At 41.6% G+C, this 14230-nt stretch overlaps 2 protein-coding genes across 6 annotated transcripts in view; one reads left to right on the forward strand and one right to left on the reverse strand.

Annotated features, from left to right (window-relative positions):
- cux1a (cut-like homeobox 1a) overlaps positions 1-14230 on the forward strand; it is a 281900-nt gene that overhangs the window by 189554 nt on the left and 78116 nt on the right. For all 5 annotated transcript variants that reach the window (XM_080434636.1, XM_080434637.1, XM_080434640.1 and 2 more), the window contains exons 7-8: positions 7543-7631; positions 12342-12408. In XM_080434636.1, coding sequence (XP_080290762.1) covers positions 7543-7631; positions 12342-12408 — 156 coding nt within the window. The remainder of the gene's footprint in view (positions 1-7542; positions 7632-12341; positions 12409-14230) is intronic.
- Positions 1-14230, reverse strand: part of gemin5 (gem (nuclear organelle) associated protein 5) — an 851612-nt gene that overhangs the window by 101456 nt on the left and 735926 nt on the right. The gene's annotated exons all lie outside the window — the stretch shown is intronic.

A 14230-nucleotide genomic window follows, 5' to 3' on the forward strand; every position in this document is an offset into this window, starting at 1 on the left:
CGCAAGTCAAGTCAAGTCAATATTATTTATAAAGCACATTTAAAAACAACCAAAGGCCGACCAAAGTGCTGTACATCAGGGTTAAAAACCACACAAAAAGCATCAAATACATACATACAACTGCAAGCAAAAATACACAAAACAAAAACAAAACAAGATCAACAATATATACAAAAAAGCAATAATACAAAAACCATAGCAAAAGGGCAAGTAGCTAAGGGAACATAAAGGAAAAATGTGGGAGCACGTAGACTGGTGTCCAACAATTTCTCCATGGCAGGGGGTACTACTTAGAAGGCCTGGGAGAACAGGTGCGTTTTTAATCTGTTTTTAAAAATGTCCAACGAGGGTGCAGCCCTGATAGATGGCGGTAGTTCCATAGTTATGATGACTAAGCTATGATAAACAAATAAAAACTAGACAAAAATGTTACGGAGGGACTAGTGTAGAAGAGATCCAGACCAGTAGAACTAAAAGACGAGTCGTTTTATGTTTGGTTGCGCTCGGGTGTTGCGCTCTGAAACCAGCAGATCTACAAGCTCACAACGTGTCGCGCCGCGGCGCGTTTGTGAGCTTGTAGATCGGCTATTTTCAGCATGCAACCAATAAATCATATATGATAAAATCAGCCATTACGACGCCATCAAGGCACCGGCAAAATACATTTTAGTCGACTAAATCAACTGTAGATTTAGTCGACTATAATCTTATGATATTTAGTCGTCTAAAACTAGACACAAAAAAAAATAAATCAGATGACTGAAATATGACCAAAACCAAATGGAATTTTATTCAAAAGACTACGACTAAAACTAAATCAAAATTTGCTGTCAAAATCAACACTGCTCCATGGGGTGACTAATCGATCGGGGAAAAAAAGGCATTTTGGGGGTGAACTATCCCTTTAATATGAGACCTGGCATGCACAGACCGACTGCTGGCCGATTGAGTGGGTCTCTGCATCATGCCAGGTTCTCTGTGAGGTCCTCAGGTCTTTGTGACATCCTGTCATTAAAGGTGTGTAGAGGTGTTGGTAGTCCTCCTCCGGGGGCCCTCAGGGACCCATTAGCGAGGAAATGTCTCTTAGATGTTCTAGTGAATGAGATGGTGAGTAACATTATCTTTAGCTATAATCACAAGCTACAGTTGTTGCCTCAGCCCGGCATGAATGTCTAGGCGAAACCAGACTAGACCAGACACCATGATAAGAATCTGAATCAGCTTTATTGTCACATCAGAGGTTTACAGGAGTAAAGCTGTATACTTCTTGGGTGTATACTTCTTTTTTTTTTACGTGTGCGCTCCATCATTTTGTAGTTTCCATGAGAAGAGAAAAGAAAGAGTGGGAGCAGGAGAGAAAATAGGGGGGGGAAATGCAGGATAGAAATAGGTAAAAAAAAAAGAAAAGAAGATACATACAGTATATCTTCTCTGTCTGGTGTAAACCTCATATGTCCAAAACTATACTTTTCAGGATTCAAATTCAAAAACACCAAAAGTTGCAGATCTACAAAAAGTTAGAATATGGAGTTAAGGGGTTTCTGCCCGACAGCAACAATATAATACAGACAGTGTATGTAGTAGCAGATATGTACGTACATGAAGTTTAGAACATTAGTGTCAACAAAAATAAATAGGTACAGTGTTGTTAAGGTGCAGTTCAATAGACCAGTTCATGCAACAAGGAAAGTTAAAAACCACATACTGTAGTTCACATACTGTAGTTCACATACTGTAGTTCACATGTAGTTCACATACTGTAGTTCACATACTGTAGTTCACATACTGTAGTTCACATGTAGTTCACATACTGTAGTTCACATACTGTAGTTCACATACTGTAGTTCACATGTAGTTCACATACTGTAGTTCACATACTGTAGGTAAATCAGGTAAAAACAGCACGGTAAATCTACATGAGACCAGACCCACTGGTACCATGAAGATGACAAGTGGTGTCAATATATGTTTTTTATTTTTTTATTTAGTAAATTATTACTTTCTTGTTTAATAAAAGGGATCAATATAAACTTCCTAAATATGTCTATAAATGCAAAACTACTAATGTAAAATAACTGACCTCATTAACCTTTCTTGCACCTAGTTAGATGGAAATAGAATTATTTTTGATTCATTATTTTTTCTTACAAGATATGAAAGATATTTTTGACATCATGATACTGAATGTTTCATAATGTTATCCGTCATATTCAACATGTCCCAGACACATTGATGAATTCACCTTTTCTCTCCAATAATTTGGCTACAGCACCTGTTGAAGTCATTCACCGCTTAAACCAGTGGACTTGATCCGCTCCTTTTCTCCCTCTACTCCAAATCTCTTCCCCGGAATTAGCCGATCTACAAACTCTTGTAGATCTGCCAATTTTTGCATGACAGGACCAGAGTAGGGACGTAGCACTAAATAACAATAATAATGATCAACCAACCCTCAATTTTTCCAACAACCGCAGACAATTTTTTTCGGCCATAAAGTATAGTTTTTTTTTTACTACATTTTTATCCCGTGATTTTGTAAGATTTTTTTTCACCCAGTGCCAATTGTCTAAGTAATCCTGGGCGCTACACTCCCTCTGCCAGCCTAGGGAGAGCCGAGCCCATGCCTACTTCAATGCATGAGAGCTAGCAAAGTATATAAAGTATGGTTTTTGACCATGAGGCGCGCCGCCTCAAGCAAACTTGAGCCACGAGAGGCACCGCCGAGCGAGCCAAAGCAAGCGAGTCGCCCAACGTTGCGAAGTTCGCTTGAGCCAACTAAGCACCGTCCGAGTTACGTACCGATAGGCACAGAATCGCAAATCATGTTTTGGAGAGAGCGTTTGCCCCAACTGCCACTCAAAGTGACTACTGGCCAATCACAGCGCGTCTTTTCTGGGACTTTCCCAACACTCCCGTGCACTCAAATAGCTTGCCCGGGCCGGAGTCATACCAAAGACTCTAAAAATGGCACTAACGCTTCCCCGCTTGGCACTCAGCATCTGTGGAACCGAGCCAAACTAAACATAATGCCTACAATTCCAAGTGCTTGTCAGGGTGGGGGGTCCCCGCAGTTCAAATACGAGTATTTCGGGGGCGGCTCGCGTTCTGAAACGTTTGGGAACCCTTGTCCTATAACACATTGGTTCTCAGAGTGGGGTCCTTGGGGGGGGGGGGGTATAATAGCAGATATACAAGTTCATAGTGTGGCACCGAGTGCCGCGCGATGAGCTTGTAGATCTGCTACTTTTGAAAAATTCTGGCACCAAAACCTTTTTTTTCACAGGGGGTCCGCAGCCCCCAAAAAACATAGTTTTGGGGGTCCTTGACATGGAAAAAGTTTGAGAACCACCGCCATAACAAAGAAAAGTTACGAGCGTCGGAAAAAACGAGTACGGACCGTGCTTTTATACCGTATCGGCGGCGGTAGCAGCGTGCGATCCCCGTTACACAAAAAAAAGCAGGTGTAACAATAACGGTCACAGAAGAGCGGGTCTAATTCCCCCGCCTCACCGCTGCTCTTGGCTCCCTTTAAACTCTTTGAGTCAAATTGATGGCTCTGGCTGCGGCGGTGGCAGGGCGCTGGCACGGTGATGAACGATGCCCCTTGGGTGGCCCAGATGTTCCGGTATTAACCCATTAAGACCGGGAACGCATCTGTGTCGTTTTTAGATTTGAGCTAAAAAGCATTATTTTACACTTTGGCTATTCAAAAATAGCAGATCTACAAGCTCATTGCGCGGCACAGAGTGCCGCGCAACGAGCTTGTAGATCTGCTATTTTTGAAAAAAATTGAAAATTATGTGAAAATCTTTGAATGTATGTTTTTTTAAGTGAACATTTGTAACTCAAATCTTTGCTTCTGGGGGTCCCTGGAACAATTTATTTTGAGATGGGGGTCCGCGGCCATATACATGTAATTTTGGGGGTCCTTGGCATGAAAAGGATTGAGAACCACTGACACAGAAACGTAGGTTTTCAGAAAACTGTTAGGATTTAGAAGACATTTTTAGAATCGGCTTCAGGTCTTAATGGGTTAATAACCCTCGCCCAACAGAACGGAACAGAGTAGACGGCACACCTGCTTTTGTTCCCTAAAAATACACCACTTTGAGCAAACTATATAAGCTACAAGTTCTACCCCTGTAGGGTACAGGTCTGGTACATGTCAAAGGACATGGGATAGTCTGTCTGTCCTTAACGTGTGTAGAACTTATACCTCTAGTCTTTTCACCATGTGGTTGTGAAAGTTGTAGTCTCGGGTAGCCAGACAACTATTCCAGAATCTCCAAATGCTATAGACCAGGGGTCCTCAAAGTTTTTCAGGCCAAGGACCCCCTAGCTGAGAGAGAGATGAAGCAGGGACCCCCTCTATTCACCTGTTTCCTAGGCTGTGTGTTTTCCACTTCCTGTCGATTTGATCCAATGAAATCCAATGAAACTGGTCAGATGACCAATGATATCCAATGAAATCGACAGGAAGTGGAAAACACAGCCTAGGAAACAGGTGAATATTGTATAAAATTATGTTTCAGATTAAAGTTTTTTTTTTTTTTACGTGGTCAGATCTTTTTTTCCCCCTACAAAAATAGCCGATCTACAAGCTCACAACGCCTCACAGCGCGAGGCGTTGAGCTTGTAGATCAGCTATTTTTTTAGCTAAAGGTCTCCTCAGAAAAGGGATGCAAGGGTTCAAGTGGTTAATGTAGAAATATCACACAAACATTTGGTGGCCCCGCTGTAGTAACTCTGAGGACCCCCTGTTGAAGACCCCTGCCATAGAGTCTGTAACTACACCTCCCGAAAACCGGGAAAGACATCCACTTTTTACTCCTGGATAATGTTCAGCGCTTCCTTTGTTCATCATCATCATACAGTCTTATGATGGAAGCATTTGAAAACTGTGTGAGTCAAAAGTCTGGCTCGAGAGACTATGCAAGTTGTGAGGTTGCAGATCGGCTATTTTCGAATAGCTGAAGTAGGGGTTTTGCAATACAAATCTGCAAAGTCATTTGCAAACACTACATCTCAGAGGCAAAAGCATTTGCCTCTGAGATGTAGTGGAGTTGAAGTATAAAGTATTGTAAAGTGGAAATACTCAAGTAAAGCAAAAGTACCTCTAAGTTGTACTTAAGTAGAGTACTTGAGTAAATGTACTGTGGTTTCGCTGTTGAGAGACTTTTTTTCAGTTGAATAATGCGTTGTGTTTCTCGCGTGAAACTGTTTCGATGGAGCATTCGTTAGTCTTTACTGTTAGTTTGAGTTGTTTCCTGTATCAGTATCAGTTTTGAGATATGTTGATGCCTGTTACGGTAACTTTGGCACTTATTTATTATTGAAATTCTTTATTAGGAATAGCCCCTTGAGATGTAGCATCTCGTTTTAGAGGGGATCCTAGGTACATGATACACTGTATAGACATTTTCCAAAAACTAAAACTAAAACAAAACAAAAACAAAACAAAACAAAAACAAAGCAGAGGGGGAAACAAAACATTAAACGACAAGCAATTACAACAACCAATTCAACAAACATCAGATATGACAAAACAAGTAAACAACAAGACAGATGACAGGAGCCACAACAGAACAGGACAGACAGACAGACAGGACAACACATGAAACAACAGAAAATGTAAAGCATAAGAATGGAACATTAAGTCAACACAGACAGAACAATATCGTGAATGTCAGTATATTTGGAGTGATTAATAGAGGTTATATGACAGTGTTATAGTTATGAAATAGTTATAGACATGTACATACATTCTCAAAGTAAGAAGACAGCGTATTTTTGAACAGATAATGAGATGAAATGGAACGAATATTTGCCGGTAGGTTATTCCAATCTGAAGGCGCTTTAAACATAAAGGCTTTCTTGGCTGTTGCTTTTGAAAAAGTGGGAACAGTAAAGTAGAGTTGGCTGGAATGCCTCAAGTGATAATTGGAGGAAAATGTATCCATGTATTGTTTTAGATATTGTGGGTATTTGAAATGAATACATTTGAAGATAAATTGTAACCAGTGGCGCTGTCTTCTTACAGAGGGAGAGGGCAGATTCAGACTTTCATACATTAAACAATGATGAGTTGTGAAAGAACATCCAAGAACAAATCTGCATAATTTATTGTAAACTGTATTGAGAGGAATAAGATTGGTTTTGGATGCTACCTGATATACAACATCTGGAGAGTTATTTGGAGAGTATATGTTTGAACTTTCCCTTACTTACTTACTTACTTACTTACATGCATAACTGACCGCTTCATTCTTAAGTCATTTTTAGTTTAGTTTGTTGTTCATTAGAAAATACCTTTTTTTGTTATTATTCAATGCACAATGTGCCCACATCCCCTCCTAGAGGGTCGTAACAAGCAGATTTTTCCCAACATTGTGGACTGAATAAGTCACATTATCTGTCAAATGACATTCACCTGGTGACATTAAGAGCAGAGCCATGTGAACAACTTGAAGAGAGTCACTGTACATTGTGCAAGGCAACAGATTTACATTAGTCTGTATAAAGTGCATGAGTACATGCTCAACCACACACATGTTCATTGTCTACGTTCTGTATTTGAGAAGCTTGAAGCTCTTGAGTCCTATAGAATCCTTGCAGGACTGGATCCCTGTGGAAGTATTGTATGATGGTACTTTGAATGACCATGAGAGCCTGTCATCTTACACCAACCATACAGTACCGCTGCACTCATTGCACTGCTTACAATTGTTCAACCGTTTAAAGGGGCACTACACCCATGTAATTGATCCTCATTGATGCTTAAGATGGAACCATTTCTGTCAAGACGCAGAGCAAGAACCATGGCTTCTAATATAGCATGCTAACTTTCAAGGAAGATAAACGCTGCAGTTTCTATTAGCCTGGAATCCCCATTGATGATGTCACTGGTAGCAGGTTTCTGAACTGTCCACAGCCCACTTCTGAGACACAGACCATGTAGATATTATAGTACAATATTATAATGAGCATTAGTGAGGACCAATTATAGAGAACATTGAAAAAAACATACAACGTGTTGTAAGCTTGGCTATTTTTATGTTATCTTCTCGAGAGCCAGACTGTTGCCTCCCACAATTCTCAACTGCTTCCGTCATACAGTCTGGAGCACGGAAGCTCTGAAAATGATCCGGGGATAAAGTGGATGTGATGCCTCCTCCCCGCTTCCGTTTCGTCTATACAGTCGCAAATTTGTTCTAATACTGTATAAATCCAAATCATCTAAGCTGCTTAGCAGAAACTGAAATTAAAAAATTTAATGTAAGGATATTCAAAAATATGTTTTTTTTTAATGGAAATGACGAACAGATGCTAGCTTCCTGTCACGGATTTCGGGAAGTGTACTGTAGTTCCAGACACTATGCAGTAGCATTCGGAGATTGAGAAATAGTTGTCTGGCTACGCGAGACTATGACATGCCCAAAAGAGGGACCCCAGATTGAACGTAGTCCTGAAGCTGCAGTTAAACTGAATTGAGCATGGCTTTTATCAATGTAACCCTAACCTCTGTTGTCTCTGCATTGACAGTGAGCCCAGCGAGAGACAGGACTCGTCGGTGTCGAACCCATTGGAGGCAGGCTCCAACACCCAGGCCCTACAGATGTACTGTATCAAAGGTATGTAAGTGTATACAGGGTATCTGCACATTTCTAAAGTTCCAATTTAATGACTTTTAAGACCTTTTTAACTCATTGACTGCCAGGCTTGTGGTCCCTCTGCCAGGATTTTGCGATTATCTTACCTTTTCAAGTAGTCACAGAATATTTATCTCCAGTGTGATTGATCCCCTGATGGTTGCTAATCACTGAGGGTTTTCAGGTGTGGTTTCACAAATGTCAACGAGGTCATTGTGACCTCGTTGACATTTGTTGTTTGATGTTTGAAAATAGTTCAATGTTTCACTCAAAAATACATGGTGAAACACAGGATTTTTTTCTCAGTTTATGTTTTAACATTGACGTGAATGGAACTTTTTGGATAGCGTTATCTCCTAGTTCCTTTGAGAAAAAAATATATTTAAAAAATATATATTTTTATTTTTTTAAGAGATGTCAAAAGGCGTCATTGGCAGTGAATGAGTTAATACCAAATTGGCCAAATTGGCAAATATTACGCATGAAAGCTGCAAACATACCGAGTCAAAGTAAATGTAATGCCTACAATTCCAAGTGTTTGTCAGGGTGGGGGGTCCCCAGTTCAAATAGGATTATTTTGGGGGGGTCGCGTCCTGAAAAGTTTGGGAACCCTTGCACTACTGTATGGACAGTATATACGTATCGTATATGTTGACAGTGTGACTGCACCGTATGCACGAATAATGCCAAACACCATACAGCCAGGTTGCCGTGACGGATGGAGCCTGGAGGACATCGCTGTGACTTCCATATCTAAATTTGGGTTATGTACCGTAGATATTGTTTTTTGAAGTATGAATCGCCTTGTCCTCGTGTCGAGATACTGCTGGGGTTTTCATGCCAAAAAAGACGGCGTGGCTGTCCTGTTGTTGTCAGCGCTCGCTTGCTTCAAACCCTCAGCACCCTAGTGTACACGTCCAATGAGACACTGATGCTTTTCAAGCAAAGTAGCACTATAGGCAACACCGTTGACATTGATTTAGAATAGTTGTGAGCTTTATGTCGCGCGCCGAAAATCAGCAGTACTACGAGCTGGGCTGTTTTATGTTGCACGACACGATGTGAGTGTAGTGAGAGAATTGAGTACTTCTTTACAAGACTGTATAAAACGCGTATACGGCTTTGTTCGAGCGTCTATACTATAGGAACACAATTTTGGCCCGTGTTCGGGGGAGGGAAGCCGGAGCGGGGAGGGTGATATTTGTCACTGCATGTACTCCTACGGGCTGGGGTAGCAGTGGTGTAAAGTAACTAAGTACATTTACTTAAGTACTGTACTTAAGTGCAATTTTGAGGTATTTGTACTTTACTTGAGTATTTCCAATTTCCAATACTTTTACTTCTACTCCACTACATCTCAGAGGTTAATATTATACTTTTACTCCACTGCAATTATTTTAAAACTTTAGTTACTAGTACTTTGCAATTATCAATTATTATTATATATCATAAAACATACATTAACCACTTTAGCCCTATTTTATGCCTAGGCTATTTGAAAATAGCCGATCTACAAGCTCACAACGCGTCGCATCGCGACGCGTTGTGAGCTTGTAGATCTGCTATTTTCAAACAGTTTAGTACTTTTACTTTTGGTACTTTAAGTACATTTTGACACCAATACTTTTGTAATTTACTCAAGTAAATTTTGAATTCCGGACTTTTACCTGCAACAGACTACTTCGACATTGCAGTATCGATACTTTTACTTAAGTAAAACATTTGAGTACTTTTCCCACCACTGATACTGTGACACCTAAATTGGGGAGAAAAATTGGTAAAAAGCAAAAAATAAATAAACACGAACAGAAACACAATCTCAGAGGAAAGAACCCAGGGGAGACAAATTGCAAGAGACGAAGGTGTTCCTATTGTCACGCTGTGAGACATAGCGATAGAGTGACACATGTGAGCCACTGAGACGCCTGTACGAGGACAACCACAAATATGTGTGTGTGCCGGTGTGTATCTGCTAGTGGGATTGAACAGCTAATCATCAGCACAGGGCCTACATGTCTGTAGTGTCAGCTATAGCTTCATGCTGGACTGTTATAGCAGCCGCATGGCACTGTTCTGTTCTGTTCTGTTCTGCACTCCATGGCAAGTGGAGTTGTCAGCTCCCTGTCTCTTTCTTTCTCTCTGTCTCTCTCTTTTTCTCTCTCTCTCTCTCTCTCTCTCTCTCTCTCTCTCTCTCTCTCTCTCACATACTCACACGCACGCACGCATTCATGCACGCACGCACGCACGCAAGCACACGCGCACATACTCTCTCTTTCTGGCAAGTGTAGTTGTCAGCTCTCTCCCCCCTCTCTCTCTCTCTCTCTCACACACATAAACGCACACACACACACACACACACACACACACACACGCACTCTCTCTCTTTCGCTGTCACACACACACTTTTTCTCTTTCGCTGTCACACACGCGCACACACTCACACACACGCACACGCACACAGCCACACACACACACACGCACTCTCTTTCGCTGTCACACACACACACACACACACACACACACACACACACACACACACACACACACACACACACAGACACACACACACACACACACACACACACACACACACACATACACACACACACACACACACACAATCTTTCTGTCTCTCTCTCTCTCGCTCTCTCTCTCGCTCTCTGTCTAGTGCTGGCCTTGCTGTGTGTGTGTGTGTGTGTGTGTGTGTGTGTGTGTGTGTGTGTGTGTGTGTGTGTGTGTGTGTGTGTGTGTGTGTGTGTGTGTGTGTGTGTGTGTGTGTGATCCATTGCATGTTATATCAGGTGTTGGTAGTGCTTTTGCAGGCGGCGTCATGCGGGCTGACAGGGAGCTGTCACCTTGCATGAAGTGCAGGGCGCTGCTCATGTCCTGTCACTGTCTCCTTTACTGTACTGGAGGAGAAGCCTGCATGTGGTGTCATCAGCCTGGCCCAGCCCAGCCCAGCCCGCCAGCCTCACAACTAGCTGATCATTCACTACGCCTCGCTATAGTCCACATGTACCAACTCCCTGCCAGTGGTGGACAGTAACGGAATACATACTTGAGTACTGTACTTCACCCATTAAGGCCTGAGTTCGATTCTTAAAATGTTTTCTAAATCCTAGCAGATTTTTGAAAAAAATAATTTTTTTTGACGATTTTTCAAAAATAGCAGATCTACAAGCTCATAGCGCGGCACTCGGTGCCGCGCTATGAGCTTGTATATCTGCTATTTTTGAATAGCCTAAAGAAATCTAAAAGTGACACAGACGCGTTCCAGGTCTTAATGGGTTAAGTGCATTTATTGAGTACCTCCTGTACATTATACCAGTAGTTCTCAAACGGTTAAAGTTAATATATCATCGCAATCATTTATTTTAACCCTTATCCCATTTATATGTTGGCAATTTAAAAAAAAAGCAGATCTACAAGCTCACAGCGCGTCACTTCGTGCCACGCTGCGAGCTTGTACATCTGCAATATTTGGACAAATTTGGAAATAATATATATATTTTGTACATAAATCTTCTCTTCTGGGGGTCCCTGGCACAAAACCTTTTCAGATGAGGAGGCCAATTACATATCAATTTGGGGGTCCTTGACACAAGAATGTTTGAGAACCACTGCTTTATACCAAGTGATCCCTGCTGAGTGCTTACATACTGTACTGTATATAAAATTGTTCCTAACAGCAAATGCACAATTCTCCTGGTTTTTACAAGCTAGTCTCTTTCTAATGCAATGACACACAGCTCTGTTTACACATCTCTTAATTCCCTTTTATTTTATTTTACTTTCATTATCATTTATGTTTGGTTTGTTTCATGCTTGCTTTGGCAATGTACTTTAAGCGTATGTTTTCTCGTGCCAATACAGCCCCAAACCTTTGAAAAAAAAAAACATTTGTTTGAATTGTGTATTTGAACATTTTGTTCGAACATTTTTGCCTATAACGACATGCCCAAAATAAGGACACCAAGGACAGCGTTTGCCAAAAATGGCCAATCTACAAGCTCACAACGCGTCTCACCAAAGAGATTTAGACAGAAAAAAGCAGTCCAAGTACAGAGACAACACAGGTCCAGAAGGTTTAAGTGGTTACAACCTGTGTATTATATAATTTGTATGAGCTGTATGAACTTGTAAGATGTGTGTCATTGATTGATTCCCCAAAATAAGAAACAAAGTGTCTCCCTTATCAGTTCAATAAGAGACTCGTCTTTTAATTTCCAAGTAGGGGACGATTCCTTATTTCGAGGGATGGATGGCAACCCTCGATTTGGTGTAGACGGGAAAAAGTGGTCCGTAGCAGCTGGGTTTGACATGCATTAGACCATGCATTAGACCATGCACGGACCCTCACTTGATGCCATTTTAAATCTCTGGGACCCCAAAATTCTTACTTTACTTTAAGAGTTCACTTCAGAGTTACAGACCCACAAGGGGGAAGGTTCCATTTGGTTTACTATCAATGATTTTGCTGGGGACCCCCTGGAACCCAATCAAGGACCCCTGAGGGGTCCCCGGACCCCACTTTGAGAACCACTGGGCTACAGTACAGTGTTCTAAATGAATGGACTATAGGCTACAGTACAGTGTTCTAAATGAATGGACTGTAGGCTACAGTACAGTGTTCTAAATGAATGGACTATAGGCTACAGTACAGTGTTCTAAATGAAAGGTTTTGTCTTGCAGCACTTAAAACAACTCAGGCAGAACTCCTGGACCTGAAGAGCGAGTCTGACAACGACACGACAACAAAGTGAGTTCCCCTTCCCATATGGGCCCCTAGGGAGTACAATATCACACACACACACACACACACACACACACACACACACACACACACACGCCCACACGCTCGCACGAGCGCATGTGCATGCACACACACACGCATAAGCACATTACAGTTTGTATTACTATACTTGCGAGGACATAAAACCTTTAGGATGGCATCGAAAATAACAAAAAATACCCTGAAAAATTACTGAAAGATTGCTGGTTATACATACAGTATCACTGACGCGCAACTAAGTATAATTGGGTCCTCACACGTATAGTAATACAGTACAAGCACACACACACACACACACACACACACACACACACACACACACACACACACACACACACACACACACACACACACACACGGGAGCTTGTAAAGTGTCTGTCTCTGTGATTTGAGCTGTGTGTGTGTGTGTGTGTGTGTGTGTGCGTGTGTGTGCGTGAAGTCCTCCTTAAAGTTCAAAGGGAAGGCTCTGTGTGTTTGATTAGAGGAACACCCCTGTGGTTGAAGACTGCAGCTTAATTGCAATGAAAACGTATGGAAACTGTGATCTCCCCTCCTCTCTCTCATGCACTTCTTTCCATAATCATAATATCAGCCCTCCAATAACACACTGGCACTCCACGCCCTGACGCACGCACGTGACGCACTCAACAGGAGTGTGTGTGTGTGTGTGTGTGTGTGTGTGTGTGTGTGTGTGTGTGTGTGTGTGTGTGTGTGTGTGTGTGTGTGTGTGTGTGTGTGTGTGTGTGTGTGCGTGCGTGCGTGCGTGCGTGCGCGCGTGCGTGTTTTTATTACCATACGTGTGAGGGCCAAAAGTATTAATAGTTGAATGTGAGAAATAAACAGTGTGAGGACAATTTTGCTGGTCCTCAAAAGATTTATGGTTTAAAAAATATGTTTAGAGTTTAGGTTTTACGATGAATAAAATGCTCAGGTTGTGATTCGGATTTAGGGGTTAACGTTGGAGTTATGCCTGATTTATATTTAGTTGTGTGATGGTGTCATCCAACAAAAACAACCAATCTACAAGCTCACAACACATCGGGCTGCAACGCGTTGTGAGCTCGTAGATCGGCTATGTTTGGCTTTAGGGTTATAGGGTTAAAAATGGCATAAAATCACCGTCCTCAAATGTATAGCAATACAAATGTGTGTGCGTGTGTGTGTGTAGGTGTTTGAAAAACAAGGTGTGTGTGCTGTAAGCAGATCTGCCCAGAAAGGAATGGAAATTGGAATTACCCCAAGAGTTATGGGCAATGTGGTAATAAAAGGGCACAGATTACACTGTGTGTGTGTGTGTGTGTGTGTGTGTGTGTGTGTGTGTGTGTGTGTGTGTGTGTGTGTGTGTGTGTGTGTGTGTGTGTGTGTGTGTGTGTGTGTGTGTGTGTGTGTGTGTGTGTGTGTGTGTGTGTGTGTAGGTGTGTAGATGTGTAGGTGTTTGTGTGTGTGTGTAGGTGTTTGTGTTTGTGTGTGGGTTATGTTGGACTGTATTACAGTATTCTACCTCAGTGAGTTGTACAGAGTAATTTAACTCTGAAAGTGTACAAATGGTCCGGGTCCTTTTTTTATTCAGAGTTAAATTAAAATTGACATGAATTTTCCGGTGATCCAAACAGAGCATGTGTTATTTATGAGAACATTTGGAGGCTGCGTTGCATCCAACACCATGTGGGACAATAATCACACAAACATTGTATCACAGTCAAAGGGCTGGGCGATATGACTTCAAATCAATATCACAATTATTTCAAACATTTGCCTGGATAACGATTAATTAATGAAAGAAAGAAAG

This window comes from Gymnoscopelus braueri, assembly GCF_963280865.1.
Source record: "Gymnoscopelus braueri genome assembly, chromosome: 8".
NCBI lineage: Eukaryota > Metazoa > Chordata > Actinopteri > Myctophiformes > Myctophidae > Gymnoscopelus > Gymnoscopelus braueri.